Here is a 17945-nt window from a genome sequence, read left to right on the forward strand (position 1 = left end):
TTCCAGATTCTTAATGAAGATAACTTACAACATATCAGGAGACAGTTTATTAAAGGGAGCCATTAAAACCCATTAAAACTTATTTTAAATTACATTGTCCAGTTTGGGAGTCACTCAACCTAGATGATTTGAGGAAGAAAGCATCCTATGTTTATTCTGGAGACAAAAAACAAAAGGAGAATTCTAAAGGGAAAGATGACATTATCAAAGAACTCAAGCAAAAATTACAGGAGGCAAAATCAACAATAAAATAAAAAGAGATAGATGAGCTAAAAAATCTTGCAACCTTACAGGCATTCAAATCCAGAAATCAATACCAGCAAAACAGATAGGCAAATAACACCAGGAAGTGCTTTTCATGTGGGAGGCCTGGGCACATAGTGAGATTCTGTCATTTCAAAACCTAATTGGACCTGAAGAATAACAAGAAAAGGTTTTATAATAGCACATACACAAATTCAAAATACAATCACACATACAATAGGGAAAATAAATGTGACCACAATTGCAAGAGCTCAAGTCATGCCCCTGATCTCAAAATTATGCAGGATTACATTGCCCAAGGCACGAAGCTGAGATATTCCCAAGTAGTCTCTGGCTCAAGAAAAAATTCCAGTTTATGAAGACAGGAAACAACTTTGACATATAAGGGAAAAGATAAGGGGTGTAAAAATGAGAATGGAAAGGAAAAACAAAAGGTGGAAGATTTAAGCATAGAAATATATTGTGGGGATGGAAAAGCAAAGATTAAATCTAGTGAGCAAATAGAAGAAGAAAATAAAATGAAAAGGGATGTGATAGAGATAAAAAATAGAATTCATGGGATAAAGGACAATGATACAAAGAAACAGAGAAACAGAATTGTACTTGCAAAAGATTTTAAAACAGATGGCATAAATGTATTAATAAACAGTAATGAAGAAACTACAAAAAGCAAAGTATTAGTACTTACAACAAAGTTACAAAAATCCTCAGCACATACTAAAATTAATGTTACAAAGATACAAAACCATAACACAACAACAGAATATGCACAACAAACATTAACAACACCAAAACTAGGGATAGATGAAACAAACTTACTAGGGTGTTCTGAGCAGTTTGACACACAAACTGCAAATGAAAAGGGAGACAATAAAAAGCAACTTACAAAATGGACCAGTGGGAAGGAAAAAGCAATATCTTTAAGCATGCAAACGAGCACATCTCCAGGAGAATTGGTACATTGGGATATTAAAATAAAAAGGAATTTCGTTGACATAATAACAAATTCAAAACTTAATTCTGAATTCAAAGAATTCAAACCAAACAAATCTATAGGAATAATTGCAAGAAAATGCATTATTTAACCATTGCCAAAAACTCCAAGCTTGTGTTGCTTCAGTAAAACCTCCAGCTGAAGTGCACACTAAATGCTTAAATCAAAAGCATATAGAGGAACCTGAGAAATATCATGCATATCATGCAAAAGCAGAATAAAACAAATGGGCAATGGGAAACATGAATCACACAACATGGATAAACACAGAGTTCAATCATACAGAATCTCTGTTGCCTATAAACAAACCAAATAAAATCATGTTTACCCAAGAAGCCCCAAATCCTCTAAATCTTTCATCTATATCATTTATAATGTTAACACCTGATTGGAATGGAATGTATAATCAATAATACATTTCTAATGCAGATATGCAAATTCCTCTAATGCATGCTTTCTCTGAATCTAACTTTGTGATTGATCAACAAAGCATGTTCAGGTAAACAGAAAAAGATTTACCTTTCCAGTGGTCAATAGCAAATCCAATGCAAAATACTAACACTACTATTGAAAGTACATCTGTAAAGAACAGTGAAACAAGCCCAAACAGTGCAGAAACAACAAAGAAAAGCAGTCAGAATAACATCATTGCAACAACAACTAGTAACCTAAGAAATGAAAAGCCAATGCAAAACAAAACAGTACTGCAAACAGAAGGTCCAGATCCAGAACAAACTATAGCTAATTTACAACAAGAATGGGACATAGGGAAGACAGAGATAGAAGCCTCGATGGTTCAAGTGCACCAAGACACTGAGAACAGTGAACCACAAGTCAATGATCAAAATGGGAATGAAATCTGTCCGGCACTAATTGACACAGGTACCACAAGATCTGTTCTTAAAACATCTCCAGAGAACAGCACAATTGTAGGGTCTGTCCAAATCAAAGGTGCAAATGGTCAGACACAGAGGGTTCCTAAATTAAAATCAAAGATGGTAAAACCAGGTCCTCTAACAATGGAACACACATTCCTCTTGATTCCAGAATGTCCCTCGAACCTGCTAGGAAGATATTTTTAATGTAAAATTGGGGCAACAATTCAATGTGATAAAACAGGAAAAATCTACCTGCATTTACCCAAACAATCTCTCAAACATTATCCATTGCTATTCCTAGGGCAATTGGATGATGAGCAAGAACAAAGTGAAGGAACTATCTTTGAGATTACAGAGGATATTCCCAATGCGGTTTGTAGCTACCAGGAATTTCAAGGACAGAGAGTGGAAAGGGGTCCGAGAGAGCTGCTCAGGTCAGACTCCATTCTGAGAGACCCCCTGCAGTGCCGGCTTTACCCAGGGGGAGGCTTCTGCCTGGGGAGGGTGTGTGCTTGTCCAGCCAGAGACACCACCTACCTCACCAGCTAGGAAAGCCTTCCCTCAAGCCATCACTGCTAGCTTCTTTCTCTGATTAGTCAGAGAAATTCTCTGATCACAGAGAAATCCCCTCCAGTGTCATTCCTTTGCCATCAAATACTCTCCAATATATCCATTATTACAATGGGAACAGATGGATACCCTTTTCATTGACATTCCAATGGTTTTCCAGAGTTCCAGGTGGAGTGGGAGCTGGTAAAGTCTATGGAAGAAATATAATGGAAACTCATTGTTTGCCTATATGCTGTAGTCAAAATTGGGGGTACAAATGCTGATACTTCTAGCTCAGGGTGAGTTCCAGTTAGAAGATCTCATGAAAGGACTGAAATGAGAGCTGACATTTGGATTTCCTGTGTCACCCTCCTTTGGGTGTGTGAAGGTACTGGAACAATTACTACATCTGATTCCCTAGTCTATCCCTGAGAAAAGAAATGGAGTTGGTTGCCATTAACTACAGGACCAAGGCCATGAAAGGTGAGAATGATCTAAAGCACATTGAAGAAACTACCGAGAGTTTAAGTAAGAGATGCCAGACCATGTCCCTCCTTTGGACACCAGGAACCTGACAGGTTTCCACTTCTACAAATTCTCTGTGGCATGGCCAACCATGGTAGTAGCCTCTGCATTCCCAGGATGGTTGGCTGGGACTAGGTTTACTTTGAAGACTGCCACCCCTCTGCCAACTGTGGCCCTTTATGCAGTATAGGGGCGCTTCTCCACAACTGTCTTCTCACAGACACGAGAAGAACCCTTTCGGTATAAAAACTGAGTGGATACCTTCTGTATCCTACATCTATACCCCTTTCCTCATATCCTCTTTTACCTTACCTCTCCCCTCTTCCAATTTTTCCTACTAGATATAACTCAGGGCACAAACTATGTGTGTGTGTGTGTGTGTGTGTGTGTGTGTGTGTGTGTGTGTGTGAGAGAGAGAGAGAGAGAGAGAGAGAGAGAGAGAGAGAGAGAGAGAGAGAGAGAGAGAGAGAGAGAGATTGAGTATATGTATACTCACGAGGGAAAAACAGCTTGGTCCCAAAGAATTATTGAAAAGACATCTCCTGTGCCTTTTAGAGGTATGTGTGTGTATGTGTGTGAATTAAATATCTAGGAGACCATCAGATCCCAGAAGCCTCATGTCATAGGGTCAGGGGGTCATGTATCTTAATTTGCCAGTGGCAGGTGAGATGGAAGGGTGAAAATCAGGGGATGTGATATGTGGGGACTAAGGTAAAATCTGGCCAATTGGAGGATACAAAGGAGTGTTTTGGACTGGGATTAAAGCGCCAGCATGTGAAGTGGGTTCACCCTCTCTCTGTCATTTTTTGGACTTGTGAAAGGAGCTCTCTGGAGGTCATCCTAGTGTTTATCTACATAAGCCATCTCTGGCTGCTGCCTAGCTAGGACCACACGAGGCTGGGAATCTGGGAACATGGTCTCCTGGGCTCTGGTTCCTTCCTGAACTCAAGCCCTCTCTTTGGCTGACCTTAATATGTCTGGCCTGACCATGTGGGTAGCTGGGACATGATGAAGTACATGGCTGGAGACTCTGAGATAGGCTGGTATAATCTTCTTTCTCTGTTTCTTTCTCTTTATTAATACTTAATAATTTAATATAAACTCTCCAAGATTAATTTTATGCATAACAGTTGGGAGGTCCACAGATATGAAGTGTTACATATATATAGGATTTTTCCATATATTGGTTGGTTTTGCTGAATTTTTTCTTTCTCCTTCACCCTTTCCCCCAACATCCTTTGTTATAAAGTCTGGCTCTGTCTGGGAGGGAGAGTGGGAGGCATAACAGGAGATGGAAAAACAAAAGATAGCAATAAAGTCTATTTCAAAATAATCAATTTTAAAAATCCTGCACATTCAAAAATTAGAGCTGATTAAAGGTGAGCAGCACTCTAACACTGAAGTATGCAGTACCAAACTAGGCACGGTGTACGCTACTCCTGATCTTACATTATTAACACTAAAACTGTATCCTCTTGGCTGGAAAGGGGTAAAGGTTTCTTTATTGGACACCAAATGCCACTGAGAATAACTTGTTACTTGTTGGTTCTCATACTCTCATATCTGAAACACATGAATAATAACTCCTTCGAGGTTTACAAAGCTTTTTCCTTCCAATGGGCTGGCCATCTGGGCAGGGTTATCCCCCCACTGAGGCTCAGGCTGTGAGTTCGTCAGCGGCAGGGCAATCACTTAACATTCCTTAGACTCCACATTTCTTTCATTCCTTCCCCACTATTCTATGCTGCTCCCTACAAGCCATTACATCAAGAGGAGAAGGTGTGTGAAATGCCCCCTTCCCAATACAGGTTTGAATTAGGGATATGTAGAGGAGTATGTAGGACTGTTCTTAAAATGAAAAGGATCGAGTTTTTCCATTTTATGGCTCTGGAGGCAAATGCCAGTACAAATGGGTGACTATGGTAAATCAGGGTCCATGCTATGAAGAGAAAGAAAGATCACAAACTATCCACACTAGACTGGCTGACTGCAGGCTGGCCACAGCACCTGCTGCTGCATGATGTCTGGGGCCAGAACTATATGGAGTGAGGGGATTTAATTCACCCTCGTGGCTTCTTCACTTTTCCTTTTTTATGGTTAGTTTTCCTGGCTTGGGGCAAGACAGCAGTGATTTACAGGGGATGAACTCTAGAAACTTTCCCAGAGTCCAGACTAAAACATGCTTTAGATGCAGTAAGCAGATTAATTAGTATTTACTTGGAGCTTTCTGTTCAGTACTTGTTTAGGTGTCTTGTAGCTAAGCAATGGATCAGCAAGCAATTACTGGAGACTGAAGCCAACAACAGGCTCTAATAAAACAGGTTAATAAAGTCCTGGGTTGTTATATCCACCTAATTTCTGAATGTGAAGTCACAAATTCAAGGGCTTAGAGCACCCTTTTAGAAGTGCAATGAACTTGAAATAGAAACTCCTTTAGAGTTCTTGAAGATAAAATAAACTGAGCTATTTATTTGCATCTCTGTTTCAGGAACATTTAAAATCATTACATTCTGATACTTCAAAGGTATAAATAGAATACCAAGTACTAGTATAGACTGAAAATATTTAAATTTATTTCATTTTCTCAAGAACCAAAAAAAAGTCATTTGACACAAAGTAGAAATTAGACTTAGGATCCTCTCTTTCCTTCACTGATCAGTCTCTCCAGATAGTTATAAGATCATTCCGAAGAATAACAATTTTGACAAAATGGTTATCTATTTGTTAAATAGAAAGTCAACAAAAATGGTTCTGTAAACTTTAAATTCAAACTTACAAAATAAATGCATCCTAGTCAAGGCCTCTAAGCCTGATGAAGTCCACTTCAGAGCCATGATTCTTTGAAGAGGGATTTATGTCAGCAGGTAGAGTGGTCCAATTCTGAGCTGCACTGATGCTATCTCATGCTTCCTTTTAACTCCCATCTCTTATAGTTTAACATTCTACTCAGTCTTTTAATTACTGGTACACATCTTATTTGCCCTACCCAACTGAAAAAGCTCTGTGAGGGCAAGAATACTATGTCCTCTTCATATCTAGTGAAGATAGAAAAGTTAGGGTTTGAAAGAGTCTTAGAGAAAATAGTGTCCAATTCTTTTATTTTATAATGAAAAGGACTGAAGGTCATACAAGTGGTATCTCCATAAATACCCAGCACAGTATCTTGTACATAGTGGTATTGAACAGGTATTCAGTGAAAGGGAATAAATTATTTTTAAAAAAGTAATTGAAGCCAGCTATCGTCATTAGAGCTAATCAGTATTAACATTAAAGTTTGTCCAAAATTTTAGTTCTATTTTTCTTTGTCTTTTATTAAAATTTTTTTCAGAAACACCAAGTTTATACATTCATAAGATTAATGCATAAATCCACAAGTGGAAGTTTGACAAATATTCCAAGTTATACTTGCTACTAGCATACTGGGCTTCTATTTACACAAAGAAAGATAGTTTTTTATCAGTAGAAAATAAGAAAAATTTTGCATCCTAAAGGGATTTTCTTAAATAGTGGTTAAGATCTAGTAAGCTATCCTTACAACGCATTTTAAAATAATAAGAACCTGTACAAATCAGAGATGAGCAAAAAGCGTTAAAATAAAAGCACTGATCAGAAGAATAAACCTCCCAACCAGGGGATGATGCATCTCACCACCGGAAGCAGAGGCAGAGGCTGGAGTGGGGTTGATGCTGGGAAATGGAATTAGAGCTGGAGCTGTTGATGAAAACACATAATCACATATATTTTTTAAATGGATTGAAATAAAATCAATCTTTCCCAAGAAGGATCCTTATCACTTCTATCTAAATTAAACATACAACTACGTATGTTTATCTAGAAATGGGTGGCTTTTGGAAAAGCCCTCATATCGAATCATATTCTTGAAATAAACTCAGCTGACATGTTCTTAGGAATGATCTGTGAGATGTGATGGAGCTTTCAGAGAGGGTCACCAGAAATTTGCATGTGAATAATGGAACCAGGTAGTGGGTTTATTTCTAAAGATACAAAGTTATTGTCACTTCTGTAATATCCTAATAAACTGAGACAAAATATTTTCTTAAATCACCCAGTTAATTATAGAAATATCTACTAGCATTGTTTTCTTGGATGCACAACTGTCAGTGTCTGTGAACCACATTTTCCTTTCTTTTTTCTCCATTTCAATGTGAAAACCAGAACAAAAACTTTTCAAATTGAGTTCTTAACAGGCTGAGACCCAACTATTTCCATATATCCACCAGGCATGCTCTAGGTACCAGTCTCCTTGCCATTTGTCTTATTGGAGGGGAGGGTGGGGCATCTGCTTTTTAGGATCATCATCATGGTTTTTCTCTTCATTCAAATAATTAAGGCACTTGAAGGCTTTATATTTTATAGTTATACTTTATACTTTAGATACTTTGGGCTGGGTAAGATCAGAGTTATAGAATGTCAAAGCTGCTTCTTTTTACTGGCAGTCTGATTTTAAAATGTCTTTTGAATTTTATTGAAAAGCTTTCAGTAAGAGTAAGTTATTCTACCACGATTTGACCAACTCTCATCGCATGCACAAATGGAAGGACAGAGTGGCTGGGACAGCCTTGTTGTGAAGGGTTCTGATGAGAAGGGGTCCACAGGCATCAGCAGCAGTTGTCAGAAAAGTCACTGGGGGATTTCTGGTTTAACTTGATGAAACCACCATCATCGCAGCCACAGCAGGGGATTAAGTGATTTGGCTCACTGTCCCCTGGCTAGTGAAAGTGGAAACCAGGATTTATATCCAGGTCATCTTTCCATTCCACTGTGAAGTCAGACCTAAGAGGCTGTAAAAGCCAACAGGTCTTTTCAACTTGACTCTATTTCCCTTTTCTTAAAGAGTTTTAAGTCTTCTCTTGCATGAAGTTTTGTAAAATACTTATACAATATGGTATTTTGAAAAATTTCCCCAAACAGCAGAAATACACGTATTTACAAACCGAAGTAGCGATATTTCTTACCAGGATTGTCAAAATAGTCTGGATTTCTTGGACCTAAAGAACAAACATATTTTCAGTTAATTGCATTGTAACTGGCTTTATCGGTTAGCTTGACAATGGAAAATCCCTTTATAAAATTCAGTTATGGAGACCAAATAACAACAATTATATATTGGTGTGTATAGTTTATGTAACTTTACATGTAAATCAGATATAATTTTAGACATTAGGCTGCAGATGTTTTATATGTACATATATATGTTTTATATGGATGGATCCCCCTAAATTCTAGACCTTCAACAACAGGCTTATAGGCAGACAAAGAAAAGAGTTATATAGGATGGATAAGTATGGATGGATCTGACTCTATATTATAGATCTTAAGTCCTAGATTCAAGCAAGCTACTCAGATGGGCTCATATTGAAATTTGTCACCATAAAGAAAGAACAGACAAAGCCAGGAGACAATCCAGCTTCACGTTCTAGCTTGGGGGCAGATCTGTTTTCCTCTAATGGCACAGCTTCACAGGCTAGCAACCCGAATTAACAGCTGTAAAAACTAACTCTATGTAGAACACCACTGATGGATGCTAAAGATGAAAAGTTTATCTGTGTACCAGGAGGAGGACAGTTATATAAGCAAATCATTTTAATACAAAAATACTATATGATGTTCACATATAGGAAATGCAGACAGTTGCTCTCTGAGGTTCAGAGGCTGCATCATCTGGCTTGGCTTCCTGATATCTTGGCCCAATTAGGAAACAAGTTTGAAAGTCTCTCCTCATTCTGTAGCCTTTAGCTACAAGGTGCCACAAGGATGAAGCCTTTTCTTAGTAGTCTAGAAGCCTAAATATATAGCCATTTAATATTATCTATTAAACAAAAGCCTAAATATATATAGGCATTCCCAATTCCATTCTACCATGTGAAACAATGCCTCAGCCCTCTATAACAATCACTACATGCTTGCCTAGGACCAGAAGTAGGCTTCCAAACTCCAGGCTCTACATCCAGAGAAATCTTATTCTGCAATGTTGGAATGGGGCTAAGGAATGAGTAACAAATGGGAGTTCAGGCAGGTTGCCTGGCCAATCGTTGGCTATTTACTGACCATCCAGATCTCCCTTCTCACCTGATATTTCTGAGAGAACAAAAAGACATTCACTTCCATCATTAGAAGACCTCTGAGATTATGAATCTCAGTCAGCCTGATTTGTGGCTAGAAAACTCCCAACTCAAAGGTTGTTTTAGGGCCCCCACCCCCACCCCTACCCCTGGATTCCCCAAGAAGCTTGCAATACTCCAGATCTAGCCCATTAGCCTGTGACCTGTGTTTTAACCTAGGAGATTTTCAGGGATCCCTGAATCTCGCCTCACTGCCTCTGCCTTTGCCCTCAGAGAAGCCCTCGATCCAGTCTGCTTCTCTGTGGCTTCATTGCTCCAGAGTTTTCTGAGTGAGCCCTGTATCAGATCTAGATGCAGATGCAGGCCTGAGGCCTTCTTCAGTGCCCCAGAGGCCATGGTCAGATTAAATCCACCTTGAATTGCCAAATCCTGCTTCCTGTCCAGACTTTCCTCTCACAAGCTGTCTCCTCTCTTGCTTCTGCCTGCTGTGAGTCTGGCTTCCTCCCACCTGCCATTAGGCTGGATATCAAGGGAGGGCCTGAACAGCCTACTCCTTCCCTCAGTTGGTTTTGCTTCAGTCATTGATAATCTGCCTGAACTAATTCTTCATGGTTAATATACAGTGGCACCTTGACACACGAGTTTAATTAGTTCCATGGCCATGCTCGTAACTCAATCCGCTAGTGTGACAAATTGAATTTCCCATTCAAATGAATGGAAATGCAATTAATCCATTCTGGCCCCCAAAAAACCACATGCATTTTTTGTTTTATATGCTTTTAAATATGAAAATGTGCTTTCTAAATAACAAATAAATATATTTATAGACAATAAGAAAGAATGTAAAGAAATAAACTTGCTTATGAAATGTTATTTACCTTCAAGGTCAGGAGAAGATGCTGGCAGAGAAGGTTTTCACTTCTGGCGCTATTGCTTTACATAACTTACTCTCTACCCAATGTAATGCTACAGTTAAATGCAAAATTGACTTTACGCATTATTTATGATATGTAACTTTACTGCTAAACTTAATTGCTATTTTTTTACTTTATTTAATTATCATAATTTTCTTCATTAATTTGGCTGTTTTGCCACACTTTCCTCAATTTTGCTTAGAGACCACTTCAACAAAAATCTTTCCATGGAAGTTTATTTCTTCCTCCTCTTCAAAACGTTTCAATAATGTGTGAAATAAGTGTCATCACACAGCTCCAACACATACCCTATTGTAACTTTTTCTGGGTGTATATTTTCAATAAGTTGTTTAATATTTTCCCCAAATCCTCAACATTTCCTTAATCTTGCTTGTACTGATTACCTCATCCACCTCAGGCTCCTCTCATGGCCCAAAACTCATGATTTAAATATCCGCTCCTGACTCAAAGTAAAAATCCTGATTGTGACTACTTGTATCTCAAATTGCTCGTGACTTAACCACCGTACTTCTAATCTAGTCATGCTCTTCCCCTTCTCAGTGATTTCAAACCCTTATTGTTACTGTCCAAAATCTGTTCCCCAATCCCTACTTCCAACCTTCTTTCTCTTGCTTCTTCAACTCTACACTCCCAATGACCCACTCCAGATCTAATCATCCCTTCCACTGGGCTTTCTGGAAGGCCCGTTCCACAGTTAACAAACTTACTTTACTCTCACATTTCTTTCTTTCCCATTCCTTTCCATCTTCTGGCTCTCACTGAGCCATGACTTCTTTCTAATAACATTGCATCCCTGTCTACACTTTTCAGTATAGCTGCACCTTCACTTACACTTCCCAAATCACTGATCATGGTAGAAGAGTCAGAACTGTAAAAGTGAAATTTGGGAGATGCCATCTAAAAGTATATATATATATTTTCTATGGATACGTGGGCACTATCAAACTACATTTCCCGTGGTCCAACAGGTTTCCGGTTCCGGTTCTTTGGGCATGGGGACGTCTGCGTCACCACGCAGAGAACAGTTTAAAATGAGAGGAAATCCGAAAGTAAATGCTCTTTAGCTTTTTAGCTCTTTAGCTCCTCTTTGGCTACTGGGCGCAGGAGGAGAGAGGAGGTAATTATGGCTGAAGCGGCAGTTTTGAATTCTTACAAGCGCGTGGTCTAATGACTTTATCTATCAGCATGGCTTTAATTAAAATACTAATTTATATATTTATATCAGTCTTTATTATTTTTAATCTTAATAGAACACTCCGTACTCCCAATGGTTACTCCTGAGGTCTCTCTTTATCACTACTACTCTCTCTGCCTTTGAGGCTTATTTATACCATATTTATCACTCAAGCAAGATTCTAGTAGCTGTTATCTGTTTACCTCCCTCCCCTCCACCAACATTTTCCTTCCTTCCTCAATGAACTGAGTGCTTGGCTCACCAGCTTTCCTATGGACTGTGCCATGCCATATGTCAATCTTGGGTGGCTCACCTAATCCAACACTTTCATTCTTATTATTTGTGAATGGAGTTGGAGAAAATTCACAAAACCATGTTGGCTAGGTCCACTACAGATTTATGTTAAATAATCTCAAATGGAAATTCTCTTCAGCAAGACAGTTCTTTTAGGCAGTCCCTAATAGATTCAGTAGTCCATTTACCACAACAGAGCTTCCAAACCTTTTCATTTCTCCTCAAACCTACTATAGCTTCCCCTCTCAGCTGGGAATATTGCCTCATACTTCACTGAAAAGACTGGGGCTATTTAATTGCAACTTCCTCTTTTCCCCCTTCTCATTTCACACCATTCAGCTGTCTTCTCTCAGCCGCCTTCTTCTTCTTGTCAAGGTAAATCCCTCTTGATGCACACGCTATCCAATTCCTTCCCATTTTCTCCAGTGGCTTCTCCCTCTCTATCATACCAATTCTCTTTTTATATTCAGCATTTCCCTGTCTACTAGCTACTTCTCTTCTGCCTATAAAAATTTCCATATCTCCTCCATCCTTAAAAAAGCTCATTGTCCATCTCTACTGGCTATTGTCTTATACTCTTCTCCCGTTCATGGCAAAACTTCTTGAGAAAGCCATCTGTGGTACACAATCAGTGCCTGCATATCTCCTCTCTCTTTTTTAACTCAATGCATGGGCTTCCAGCATCATTTAACTGAAGCTGCTCTCTTCAAAAGTTCTCAATGATCTTTTTTCTTAAAAAATGAAGAGTTGGTTTATTGCAGTAGTGAAGTTTTGAAGCCCTTGCATCAGGCAAGAACACAACAATAATCACATCAGGAATAGACGTATTTGAATATATCAAAGTTTCCTTTGTGTTTATCTTCATGTTTCTACCGTGTTGTTGCCAGCTTCTTCAAAGTCTCAGGCATCTTAGGTGGAAAGGATGGGACATTGAAAATCAATATTCCCAGAATTATAGAAGTACCACTGTGGTACTATTAGAATACCCATCATGATGATCTGGGCACTTTCAAACCCAAGCCTCTGGAGGCCCGAGTGAAGGAGAGCTGCTCTTTTTCTTGTTTCACAGAGACATCATAGAGTCAGCAGGGATAGAGACCATGGCACAGATGCTTGCCTGCTAAGTAACTTGCCATAAATGTTAACAACCAGCTGTTTTCCCTTTGAACACATCTCTGGACTTTGAAACAATATCCTGTGTGAATTTAGTATAAATTTTTATCCCTATTTCATTTTAAAAAGGAAAGTTCTGAAAATCCATTTTGGTCTCACCTCTAACCTTGGATTGGGTTAAGAACAAGGTGTGTATGCATACTATGAGAGGACTCTAGAGGACGTGTGGCCTCCTGGCATCTCGGAAGGTGCTTGCCTCATCCCATGTGCCTTCTGGTATCCAGGAGCCTGGCCTCTGACCAGGACTGAGGTCCAACCAGGGAGACCCCAAAAAGTGATGTCACAGGCGTTCTAAGTTAGGGATCAAGGAAGTTTGTACTCTCTTGGCTAGGAAGCAAGTTAGCAAAGTGACCAGCAATGTGATTAGGTGCCTTTTCACTCTCCAACCCACTTTCACTATCTAATAAACATAAATTTTAATCCTAACAATCCTTGTACAAGATTTCAACAGTTTTCTCAAAGCAAGCAAAATTCACTATGAAGTACTTGCCTCACTGAAAAAAGAGTGATGCCTTTGGAGCACGCATTTAGGTTTTTGTTAAGCATTTTCAGGGCTGTTTCTTCTCACAGTGTTCACACAGCTTGGCTGGGTTTGAATTCCAATTTTAGAAGCTTCCAAAGGAGTAAGGACAATATCGAGTAAAGAATTCAGCACAGGCAGAAGCAGCTAAATGAAGTCATGTAGCTAGAGATAACTTTTCATCTTCAAGAATACTGCTGCCGGGGCAGCTGGGTAGCTCAGTGGATTGAGAGCCAGGCCTAGAGACGGGAGGTCCTAGGTTCAAATCCGGCCTCAGACACTTCCCAGCTGTGTGACCCTGGGCAAGTCACTTGACTCCCATTGCCTACCCTTACCAATCTTCCACCTATCAGTCAATACACAGAAGTTAAGGGTTTAAAATACAAAAAAAAAAAAGAATACTGCTGCTTTTCTAGACTTTGAAGACTTAATGAAAATTAATTTACAGATATCTTGCATAAAGCAATGAAAGTTGGAGTCCATCCTACAGCCAGATGGTGAACACCGTCTTCTTTAAATGTGAGAGAGAATCCAGAAAAAGATATTCTTGTTATTTATAGGGGTCCACCTGCATTCAACATTTCACTGAGTTCAGGGATACAACAGCAGGGTGTGTCAGGCTATACCTTATGATACCATTAATGCTACACAGTATAAAACTTCATGGTGTCGTACTCACATTTTTAATGGTAGAGGCTACCAGACTGTAGGGGTGGGCCTGTGGATAAGCTGCAGGGGAGGTGTATAGAAGGGGCTGGTGAGTACCAGATACATTATTGTCAAAGACACTTGTTTTGGGTGGGCTTCAGTTCACAGGACCCAGCGATTTCTTAACTGCCAATCCTAGAGGCCTCTTCTAAATCTTCACCCTTCTTGATCTTTTTGTAGCCTTTGACGGCTTTGGTCACCTTCTCTTTTGAGGTTTTCCTGACAGAGTTTCTCTTGGTTTTCCTGCCTGTCTGACCCCTCCTTCCTAGCCTTCTTTGCTGGCTCTTCATCCAGATCATGGATTCAGAACCCCATGGCTCTGTCCTGGTCTCTTTTTCTCTTCTCTTTATTATCTTGCTATGTAGTTTCAGCAAATCTTTTGGCTTTAATTTTCTTCTTTATGAAGATGGTTCTCAGCAATATTAATTCAACTCTAACCTTTCTCCCTCTCTGGTAGTCTTTCAAGTGTACAGCTTTAGGGACTGCACATCATACCTGTCAGATTGCCTCATGGCTCTCTCCCTTCTTTATACATACTCTTTGTTGATCTCATCAGCTCCCAATGAGTCTGATTATCTCTATGCCAGGAGCATCTGCCTGCACACATGCACACACTAAGATTCCTGGGGCATAACAACTTCATCTGGACATTGTGTTGGCATCTCTAACTCAACATGTTCACAATGGAGCTATTTTCTGTTCTCACTTCCCTCCCTTTACACCCATCCCTCTTCTGAACTTCCCTCTGCCTGCCAAGCTCACTATCACGAGGTCTAGTCATCTGAGAATCGTCTTGCCACTCCCCAATCTATACTCAGTGGCGGAGTCTTGTCAGTTTTAAAGTTACCGTATCTCTCACACTGGTTGCCTCTGTTCATGGGCCTCATTCTCTTCCCTTTGACTATGGCAATAGCCTCCAAACTGGTCCCCTTGCCTTGGGTCTCTCCTCTTTCCCCCCTCTTCTCCACTGAGCTGCCAGAATCATCTTCCTCAAGGACAGAGCTGACCCATGTCACTTCCTGTTCAGTGAGCCTTAAGAGCTTCCTCTTGCCCCTGATCTAGGACAGAAAACAGCTCTTCTGTTTGGCGTCCCAGGCCCAATCTTGCTCCACTTTATCTATCCATGCGTACTTCACATTCTTCTCATCTATGTCCTATTCACTGAGTGTAAGCTCTGGGCTTTTGTAGAGGACATCCAACCCAACCCAGTTAGAATTCATTGTCTTTGTATCCCAAGTCCCCAGAATAGTGCCTGGCATACAGGTAGATACCTATGTGGCTATGCTAATATTCTCTTCAGCTCAAGCTAAGGATGCTTCCAAGGACAGCTTGTTGCCATCCAGGGGAATCATTTCTTGACCCCAACAGATATTAGTCTCCTTCTTCCTCAAATTATCGTCTATTTTACTTGTCCCCCAGGAGAATGTTCATCCCCAGCATCTCTCTAGCCTTATACCTAGCCTATGTTAAGAAACACTTTTTGAATTGACTCAATAGTACTTTCCCCATCTGACTTTCACCCTATAATGTGGGACAGCTGTAAGTGCAGAGGGTTCTCCTCAAGGACACTGGGCACACCACATCAAGTCGTTCCCCTCTCTTTGCTACTATCCCTCTCCCAAAGTAGTAGTGTCCCACTTCCATACTTCTATGAATAGACTATTTCTTACCAAGATCTTCAAAAGGCTCTTGTCCTTCATACATTTCTGAATAAGAAGAAAAGTTTCAAGAAGTTATCCCAATGCAATTCAAAAATACAAATTCAGAATAATCTTAAGAAATAATCTCATGGGTGATATCATGACTATCAGATTTTTCCAATTTAGTGGTCCAACCTCAGAGTTCCCACTTAACTGTGCAAATTTTGGCCACATTCTGGAGACCTTTTACAGGAGCATCCCACTGAAGATGTGTGCTGAATGGATTAGTACTCTAGGAAGCCAGATTTGGAGCTAACCTTTTAGACCTTCAGTCTAGATGATGAAACTGAAGTCCCAAACTGATAAGTGATTGGTTCAATGGTGGTAGGTAGAAGAGCTAAGTCTGGATTTCAAATTAAGCATTCTATGTAATACCCGCATACCTCTCTTTTACTGACAGTGGTTGTGATCACATTATTTTAAGTATTAAATTTATATGTATATATATATATATATTAATTCAAATATCTATGTCGGCCAAAACTGTAAGACCAGGTGGGATTATTCTGTCCTCATTTTGGAATTCTGACCTAGTTTCTATTCTGGTTAAGTTGCTGGTGGCTTTGCTGGGAATGTGGCTCAGGGCCCAGCAGGTGGAGAATAGCAGCTCTGGTATGTATCCTGGGATAAACACCCATTCCAAAGGAGATCCCAAATAGAACCATAAGAATGTATATTATCTGAGAGTTCTAAGAATGCCAAATGCTGTCAATAAAGGACTTAATGTAAACAGCTAAATTTCTTTGATGCATAACATTGTGCTGTTAATAATTTACACAATCACAACCAAATGCCCTTTCTTATTTTATTCTTACAAAATCCCCCTGAGAAAGGTTAGTAGGGTAAATACTACTGAATTGTGAGAAGCTGCATGTGGCAGATTAGTGAAGAAAGCCTAATCTTTTCTCCCAGATTTCTACAAGAGGAGTCCACAGGTCTCTGAGGGCTAGAGGCAGTTCTGCTAATGGATTGTCTGATTTAAATCACAGGACTGCAGGACTGCTTTCATGAAAAAATATGCATGAAGCACTTGCAAAGGTTTCATGTACATTAGAGCTACATACCATATATCCTTTTCTGTGTTCGGTTTCATTTTTGAGCCTCTCCCCCTCTTTCCTGGACTGATTTTCCTGGGTGCATTTTATTCCAGAGGATCCTACCTCTCTTCTACAAACTCTGGGATGAAGTGGTCATTTCCTCTTAGGATTCTCATCATTTCTATTCCAGCAACTATCTCCTCCCTAATAGTAAGAATCAGATCTAGAAGAGTTTGCCCTTGCTGGTTCCTCAAGTCATTAGTAACTGCTTTTAAAATGGTTTCTTTTCTTTCTGCTCTTTTAGTGTATTTGGATATAATATTTGAATTCCCATCAAACAGCCTCAAAATGAATCTAAAATATTTGATGTAGTTGCACCCTCAAGTTGCAATGGCTCCTGTTCATGAGGACCAAAAATTTATTTCCTCTACTTTCTTTTCCTCCCACTCCATGTTAAGCTATAAAGGCCTCTTCAAGCAGCCAGGAAAGTGAAACTACTCTCATCCCCTCCCTGGAAAATCTGGGAAAATTACAAGGGAGTAAAAAGGAAGACTGCTTACCTTCAGGATCATGAGGCTCATGTTTTTTTTGGCCTGTGAAATTAAGATTGTTGACTGGTGAATGGTTGCTTATATCAAGTGACATCCCATTCCCACTCTAAAATTTTAACAGGTTCCCCCTTGCCCTTAGGATTAATTCTATATTTCTTAGCTTGACATTCAAGGCCTTCAATGAGTTTCTGGTATCATTTCTGAATTATTCTCCTACATAAGCCTTTTCAAGCCCAATCATTTTCCTCAGAATGTAGCCTCTGAGCACACCCTCTTTTGCCTCTCTTACGCTATTTGCATTCTAGAATTACATCTGCCCTTCTCCTTCTTGACTTTTCAAATATCACTCCTTCCTTGTAGCACTCGTTATTGGTACCACTCATTTGGCATATCCTGTGCTAGAGGATAGAAAAGGCTGGGCTTGATGTTCATCCTTACATCTGATGACTCTCAGCAGCTGAATTGGAGAGATAAAGGAAGGGTATCCTACATGGGCATACTAGGGACCTCATTCTGGCTATGGCACTGAGAAGTGTGGAATGAAGGAAATTTCTGATCCC

At 39.7% G+C, this 17945-nt stretch overlaps 1 protein-coding gene across 2 annotated transcripts in view; it reads right to left on the reverse strand.

The window, feature by feature from the left end:
* Positions 1 to 5761: 5761 nt before the first annotated feature.
* Positions 5762 to 17945, reverse strand: part of ART3 (ADP-ribosyltransferase 3 (inactive)) — a 32916-nt gene continuing 20732 nt past the window's right edge. For both annotated transcript variants that reach the window (XM_044682186.1, XM_044682185.1), the window contains 4 exons: positions 17395 to 17427; positions 15768 to 15803; positions 8187 to 8219; positions 5762 to 6921 (listed from right to left, as the gene is read on the reverse strand). In XM_044682186.1, coding sequence (XP_044538121.1) covers positions 6779 to 6921; positions 8187 to 8219; positions 15768 to 15803; positions 17395 to 17427 — 245 coding nt within the window. In that variant the 3' untranslated portion in view covers positions 5762 to 6778. The remainder of the gene's footprint in view (positions 6922 to 8186; positions 8220 to 15767; positions 15804 to 17394; positions 17428 to 17945) is intronic.

Source organism: Gracilinanus agilis, chromosome 6 (assembly GCF_016433145.1).
Source record: "Gracilinanus agilis isolate LMUSP501 chromosome 6, AgileGrace, whole genome shotgun sequence".
Lineage (NCBI taxonomy): Eukaryota > Metazoa > Chordata > Mammalia > Didelphimorphia > Didelphidae > Gracilinanus > Gracilinanus agilis.